This window comes from Bidens hawaiensis, unplaced genomic scaffold (genome assembly GCF_021521415.1).
Source record: "Bidens hawaiensis isolate Kalapana, Puna unplaced genomic scaffold, B.hawaiensis_p1.1 tig00023795_1, whole genome shotgun sequence".
NCBI lineage: Eukaryota > Viridiplantae > Streptophyta > Magnoliopsida > Asterales > Asteraceae > Bidens > Bidens hawaiensis.
The window spans coordinates 109,320-117,811 of record NW_027493737.1 but is presented as its reverse complement, the minus strand read 5'-3'; the positions used below and the strand labels follow the sequence as shown (position 1 = coordinate 117,811).

Sequence of the window (8,492 nt, the reverse complement as noted above, 5' to 3'; positions counted from 1 at the left end):
CGTGTGATGTTGTGAGATCCAATTAGAAAGAAAAAGAAGATAAAGACTAGATAAGAGGAAAAAGAATAAGTGAGGATATTGATATGGCATGCATTTAGCAAGCATTGTCTATAAAACACGTATACCATTATCTGTTTCATGTTATATTGTTTTGATGTATGTCTCATGACTCTCACCTAGTTGTTTGGAGATGCTTTTCATAATATAGTTTTCCCTTCTTGAAAGTGCATTAGTTTTCTTTACATGATGAACTTTTAGTTCACACGAAAAATCAAAATTTTGATGATAAATTTTGAATTTTTTTAACCAAACCGGTCTTTCACTCTTTTATAGCATATATATATGTTTGTTGGGTAAAGTTAAAATACAAAGAGAGACAAAAATGAAAAATGTGAGAAAGATTTCAAACTATACAAAAACCCCTAAAATATTAAAAAAATAATAATAAAAAATCATAACTCAAAATATAAATAAAAAATGAAAAAATTTTAAAACCAAAATGTTTCCCTCATCATTCTTGTTACAAAAAGAAAAAAAACGACGAAAAAACACAATGCCGAGAAAAAAGACACGATGATGAAAATTAACAAAATACACAATTATAAATAAAAAAATATAATAGATAGCAAAATATAACACAACGCTGAACAAAATATAAATAATGTTAAGTAATATAATACAATATTAAAAAAGAAAGACAAAATGACAAGGAAAAAAAACATAATTAATGACGAAAATAAACAAAAAATACACTGATAAACAAAAAGACACAATGATATTTTTTCCTCAACATTGCGTTTTTTTAACGAGAAATTTGGAAGAAACATTATTGTTTGTTATCCTTTTTATTATTATTTTTTAATTTTGAGTTATATTTTTTATTAGTTTTTAAAGGGTTTTCCTTCTTTTTTTTTTTCACAAGTCTTTCTCATTTTTTTCGTTTTTATTTCTCTCTACCAGACTCTATGTTTCTTTTAATATTCTTTTTTGTTTAATCGAATTACAACGCTACATAAGTCTAGAAGTACATCCAAAAGGCCCACCGGATTATTTTAAATATTGTTTGTCCTTCATTCTCGAATCATCGTGTGTAGTCTCCACTGTGGTTTTGCTCGTTGATTCTCCATTTCTGCTCCTGCACAAAAATCTTCTCCTTCTCCATACTCACGTACGTATCGTAAGACTTCTTCTCAATATATTTCATTGACCTCTATTGTTTCTTGATCTTACAGACTTGTAGTATTAACATGCTGACCGATGCTTTAAAGCCAGTCATGAGGTTTCAAGTGCCTTATACGAGCCGAAGAAATTAAATTCCCTTATACACTAATGAATCATATAAACTATTTTTTTTAAATAGCAATTAACGTTATATAACGTTATAGCAATATTAGTTTTGAAGTTCCGGCCCAATCCTTTTGGAGGCTTAAAACGAAACCAGAATTTGAGGCTTTTTTGAATTTTAGTGTTACAAAGCAAAATAAATTACCATGAATATGTTTGTTTTTTCAATTAACTTAAGAATAATTTTCATCATTTAAGATGTTTTTGGTCAAACTCTAGTCTAATCTTCATTATTTAGTATGTTTTTGGTATGAAACTTTAGTCCAAATTGGAGGCCTGGAGGCCTCTAAGCGTGACTCTAAAGCTCTAACTTAAGTTTACTCTCCCTAGAGACGGGGACTGTTGATGGCCCAATCATTGTTTCGGTTACATATATAAAGAAACATGTGCCTATGAAAAATGCACCTAGACAGACCAGGGGTCTGGCTCGCCCTTGCTTGGGCCGGCCATGGTAATCATGCTTCTTGATTCATGGGTGATAATATTAGCAAGACTATAATTATATAGAATTATCATGATTATAATTTATTAGGCTTATTTATAATTATCTATACCTTGTATAAATAGTTGATCAACCATGTATAATATTTTACGAGATTTTTATTATTCTATAGATAGGTATCTTCTTCCCTTGAGAGGATGGTCGTAGAGGAACCACCTTTTAGGCCAAGAGAGAAGCTGATCGAGAAGCAAAAACTGTTTCAAAGCGTTAATAAACCAACTTATCTAAAAGGTCCAATGGACAAAATAACCTCGGTTGCGATTCCACTTGCATTGGCAGGATCTTCCCTGTATCTCATTGTGAGTCTAATCTATGTTTTATATTGGAATCAGCGTCAACATATTTACACTGGTTTATTAATCGTTAATATACCTTTACAGGGACGCGGCATCTACAACATGTCTCATGGGATTGGAAAGAAAGAATAATTGTATGTTGAAGAGGCCGTGAACACATATGGTTACAATATTCATCTAGTTGTGTTTAAGGCGATTTACCGTTTGTATGCTACTACTAATTAATGTATGATAGAACTTAAGTGGTATGAAATAAATATGGATTTTAATGTATGGATTCTCTTCACATTTTAGTAACAAGATAAATAGTTACACTAAATTATAATAGAAATAAAACTAGAACATAAGTTCATATAAACAAATCCGCTTCAACAAAATAAGGTAGTCGAATACCAGTGGAGCTCGCTGTCTACTTCATGAGTCGCCACAGTTACGACTACGCCACTTGTATATGTCTAGCAATAGATTGGTGTATGGACTTGAAACCTAAGAAGTTAACAGTACATAATAACTACATTTATATGGTTGCCCAACTTCTTGTATTACATGACATCATGTACACTATACATAACCTAACGTACTATATTTATTCATATTCATGTGTTACAAAACATTACTCAAATTCCTCATTTCTGTAAAAAAAACATTTCCCCCCCTAACTAAAACAACTCAAACCCCGAATTTTCACTTCGACCAACACTCCGAACATCACACGTTTTAGGCACCTCGGGCGGCACTGCACACCGTATCAAAGCCCAATTCAACCCCTCAAAGAATGAGTGCAGCTTGATCTCTGCAGCCCCTTTCACCGAACCTAACCTATTTTCCGGCTGCTTTTGTAACAAACTTTTAATCAAATCTCTTGCGTGAAAACTAACAATCGGGTTGTTTGGAAACTCGAGACCCTCGGACACCACATTTGCTAATGTTTCATCATCCCCTGTACCTTTAAAAGGTGTCTTACCGTATAAAAGCTCGTATAATAATATCCCAAACGTCCACCAATCCACCGAACTCCCGTGCCCTTCACCTTTTATTATCTCGGGAGCCAGGTATTCGTGGGTCCCAACAAATGAGTTGGATCGGGCGCCACTGGGCTCCACTACTAGCTGTGGCAGAGGGTTGACCGGAACAGCCACATCTTTGACCTTTGGTGTGCGCACCTTTGGAGTGAAACACGGGACTTGCCATGATGGTTGCAGACAAAACGGGTCAATGCAGCTTGACGCCGTGTCTTTACGGTGGTCAACCGATGGTGACAACGGCTTGACCAGTGTCGGGTTTGGATCGCATCTAAGTGACAAATCAAAATCAGTTAACATTATGTGACCGTCTTCTCGTACCAATATGTTTTCAGGTTTCAAGTCGCGGTATACAACACCGAGCATATGCAAGTATTCTAAAGCAAGCAGGATTTCAGCAACATAAAACCTAAATTTTAGTTACCAAAAAAAATAATCATAAAACCAAACAATAAAACAAAACAAAATAAAATAAATAAACCTTAAGTTATTACCTGGCTGCGGGTTCAGAAAAACATTTATTTGGCTGTTTTTGTCTAAGAACATGTAAATCACCACCGGGACAATATTCAATAACCAAACACGAATATTTATCACTCGTGAAATGCGAAAACAAAGTCGGGAGAAACGGGTGATCAAGCAATTGTAATATCTCTCTTTCGGTTTGGGCCCGAGCAGCTTTTTTCTTCAGGCCCAATAACTCATTATCCAGAATCTTCAAAGCAAAAAAGCAATTTGATTCAACAAGTTCAGCAAGATAAACAGTTCCAATATCTCCACCGCCAATTTTCTTGATTAACTTAAAGTTTCTTATATTTAAGTTTCCACATTGCTTCTTAGCATTATTAACAGCTTCCCATCTCAAATCCTTTGACATGTGGGGCCTACTGATGCTACTCGTGTTGCTGTCACAGCTAAAACTTGTACTGCTGCTGCATTCACCAACACTGCTCTTTGAACTCTGCGAGAACTCGCCTTTTTCTCGTGGGTTTAATTTTGCATCGGGTTTATTATTATTAGGTTTCGTTTTTATTTCAACCAAATCAGGCTGGATTTCATCGACCACGGGAAGTTTTCTTCTAGTACGGGTCGATAAAGAAGAAAGTTTTAGCTTTAAGTTTCTGCTTTGTACCAATTCAGTCACGGAAGTCGACGACGATCTTTCCGGAACAATGGAAACTTCCACCATATTTTGATGATTTTGAGGATGCATTTTATCATCAAATTCAATTCCTGCGGCTATCTGTGACCGTTTGACCGGTCCACCTTTTGATAACCGCTTCATGGCTGCCATTTCTGAGGCTTGAGAGATGGTTAATCCTCTTAGCGCCTGCTTCAAATTAATGGGCTCTGAAATTCCAATTTGTGACGACTGATATGGGCCGACTCTCATTGGTCTCTTCATGGATTTCTTATGTTTATCTTTAAGAGACTTTGGTAAACCCGTCGTCTTGACTGAAATCCTAACCGACTCAAAAAGACTATTGATGTCATCCTCTACAAAGAATCTTTTTTGTGTTTTATCAGATTGAAAATCGGAATTTTCTTCTAGTTCAACGATTTCACCGGTGTTATATAAAGCCCCCATGTTGATAGATGTGTTTCAATAGGCCTTTTGAGTGAATATTATCAACCCGCACCGGTATCACACAGACCATTGGTCATCCTTGTGTCACTTTCTATTCTGTCAAAATATTTAGATTCCATAAGAACAAAAATAAATTATCTCAAAGGTATAAAAGAAGCATGATTTTGTAAATAATATCTTTAGAAATGTATCGCAAAATACAACCCTAAAGAATAATATTATATTTCTATACAAAATACCATAAGCCTCCAAAATATGCAATCATGTTGGATGGGTCGATTGTCCTTATCATCGTATACATTAAAAAAATCTATGTCTTAAGTAAAGATAAGATAAACAATTGACCATCAAACACAGTTCAAACACCGACATTCAACAACGTTTGATCTTTACCAAAAGTCTAAATCCAGCCTCAAATAAACACGTTTCATTCATTATCGTAACTTAACATTTTCAATTCATTAGTTAGGTCTACTTAAATGGTGTTCAAAAATTAAAACAAGCGGGCCCCACTTACTTGACGCTAGAACAAATGAAAAACTGGACCATCAACATGAACTGGCATGAAAGATGAACCTTAAAACTCAAAACCAAACAGCTAGTAGTTGAGTTTTGAATTCATTTAATATTACTTAATGTTTGAATTCTACAGTTTCAACCTACAACAAACCAGATTCCACCACATAACTCCTCATGACTTCAAGAATCAACTTAAACTGTATTTATAACTTAATAAGTACCAAATCTGAACAATAATAATAATAATAATAACAATAACAATAATAATAATAATAATAATAATAATAATAATAATAATAATAATAATAATAATAATTTGGTCTAGTGGTAAGAGGCTTGCCCTCCCTTAGTGGAGACGCAGGTATGAATCTCACTTGGGCCAGATTGAAGGTTTTTTGGGGAAGGGACGAATCAGGGCTTTAATCCCAGGTCAGAACCGATTGGGGGTGAGGGTTTACGGATTCCATCCAGCTCCTGCGCATGGGTGGGACGTAGCCCCGAAAGGATAGGTTTACTCGTGAGATTCTTTGCCGTTCAAAATAATAATAATAATAATAATAATGATAATAATAATAATAATATCAGAAAGCAGATAATCTCTACAAATTAGCAACATATTAATAAAACTGGAAAAAAAAAAGCTTAAATTAAACTAGTAGTGGCAGTTTTAGCTTCATGCCCGTGTAACCCAACCTAATAAAACTATTACCGAATTAAGAATCAAAACTCATGGGATCAGAAAGAAGCAAAATAAAATACATATATGGGTATAAAATTAAACAACAAATTATGAAGTAACGGAGGAAGAATAATTACCTGAAAGAAAGAAAGGGTGAATTGGGGAAGAACAAACGAAAGATAGGGTTTATGGTGGAGAGAGAGAGAGAGAGAGGTGTGGAATTGAATTGAAGAAAAACGGATGCAAAGCAAATCACGAGAAGTAACACTGTTCCTTTCCTCCTTCCATCCTTCCAAATTGGCGGATGGATGGATGTCATAAATGGTCTGCTTTGGTTTTCAACAATTTTCGTTTATGTTATGTTTTGCTTTTACTTTTCAAGACAAACTGATGACGGATAACGAGGTTTTCTTTTTTGTTTTTTACTGTCTCCTCTACTAACAAAATCTAATCTAACACTAGAATATACATGTCGGTTTTTAATTGATTTATTATTATTTTATCCCTTTTAAGTGGATGAGTTATATGAGGGTTAACTTCGTATTTCATCTGTTTGGTTAAATAAGTTGTTTCCTTATTGATTTAATTGGTTTATCAGTTTAACTCGTTTATTACAACTTTTCGGCATGTTTAGGGCTGTTTGGGATTCCTTATTTTCACCTCTAACTTATAAAGAGAAGTCATAAGTTACAATTGTGTAACTTATCAACATTTCCTCTCACATAATAAGAAAACCCAAACATTTTTTAACTTATCATAAGTCATAAGTTATAAGACGGTAAAAATAAGGAATCCCAAACACCCCCTTAGTATAATACTATTTTATTAAATAAGGTAATCGAGATGTGTTTGGGTTACAAGAATTTGAAAGTATTGAGTATAAAGCTAATGTCTTTGATATGGAATGAGCATATGAGTCGTGTTTGGTTTCAACTATTTAATCTGTAGACCCAATGATTTGTATATTTATTGATATTTTTATATTGTTTAATATACTTTAATAACTTTAAAAGACGGTAAACACAGGTTAAACTTAGAAGTTGTTAAAAAATGTTAAACTTAAATTAAATCCGTGTGTAAATTATTATGTCATAATTAGACTAATATTTGGTATATTGGTTTTTAATGATCCCAACTATGACCTTTTAGTCACTGCTGGTCCCAACTAATGAATATGCTATTAATGGTCTCAACTTTTAAAGTATTTGTTTCTATTGGTCCGCAGACTAACAGAATCTTAACGTCGTTAGTTTTAGGTCGCCGGAAAAACAGTTTTGGCCGGAAAACTCAATTTTTTTCCTCGAAAACTCAACATTTTCGTCCCAAACATCTTGGTAACTTCGTATTGGACATTTAGGAACCTTTTTCAAGTAAAAGCCTCACTTATTGAGGTCGCCAGTAACCCTAAAACTATCGTTGGAATAGGTTGATGGTACTTGAGTGGTGGTAGTTGGTTAGCGGCGAGTCAATTGGCGGTGGGTGCGGTGTTCAGGTGGTGCTTTCCGGCAACAAATTTGAATTTTCTGGCCAAAAACGTTTTCCTAGGGACCTGAAACTAACGACGTTAGAATTATATTAGCCACAGACCAATATAAACAAATACTTTAAAAGTTGGGACCATCAATAATAGATTCATTAGTTGGGACCAGCAGTGACCAAAAGACAATAGTTAGGATCATTAAAAACCAATATACCTTAATATTTTGCTTTGCTGTCGGTGGGATTTTACTGGGCATGATTGATTGATTGATTGATACCTTAATATTTTGAAGTAATTTTATTTAACTGTAAAACAAAAATCTGTAATAACCTTTGTCTTTAATGAAGTCACCAAAACAAATGCATTTAAGTACTTGAATTATTTGCACATAAAACTGATTTTAGTATAACAAGAATTAAATATAAATACGTGTTTTGTCTCTTTAATTTCAATATCTTTAAATTCCATAACTGATTAAAACCCAACTTGCCTCGTCAATAATGGTTTTGAGAAGGAAAAATAATAGTTTTTACATGACATTTAAATTAGTCTTTGGTCAATATGGGTGTACCGTACCCCAAGTTAATTTTAGTTGAACACTTGAACCATTAGTCCTATTTAAAGCTAGCAGGTCAGGCTGGCAATAAACGTGGTTCATGACCATAAGGCTTGGTTATTGATCTTTTATGACGTATTATACCATAAATCCGATTATGATACCTGCTGATTCTTTTCTAGTTGAAAGACTGACCCGTCGGAGGGAAGATCATCTCTTCGACCGGCTGACATTTTGGTGTTTGGATGGATAGGAGGGAAACACGTGTGTGTGGATTTAACAGGGGTTTCTCCTTTGGTGGGCTTAGGGAGTAGTGGTTTCGCGGTCGGTCAAGCCGCATTAAAAGCTGCTTCAAGTAAGGTGGCAAAACATGAAAAGGCGTGTCTTGACAACCAACATGTATTTATTCCTTTTGCTTTTGACACTTTTGGTTTCCTCGCGCCTGAAGCTGTGGAGCTACTTACCCGTGTTCAGCGGGTCATGCATAGTAATGTTATGACTCCAAG

At 34.5% G+C, this 8,492-nt stretch overlaps 1 protein-coding gene across 1 annotated transcript; it reads right to left on the bottom strand.

Moving 5' to 3' along the window:
• Window positions 1–2,786: 2,786 nt before the first annotated feature.
• Window positions 2,787–4,869, bottom strand: LOC143568048 (serine/threonine-protein kinase D6PK-like). The gene is made up of 2 exons (XM_077054294.1): window positions 3,659–4,869; window positions 2,787–3,573 (listed from the first exon to the last, which is right to left on the bottom strand). Exons 1-2 carry the CDS (start codon window positions 4,750–4,752, stop codon window positions 2,802–2,804), a joined length of 1,866 nt encoding a protein of 621 aa, XP_076910409.1. The 5' UTR covers window positions 4,753–4,869; the 3' UTR covers window positions 2,787–2,801.
• Window positions 4,870–8,492: the final 3,623 nt, after the last annotated feature.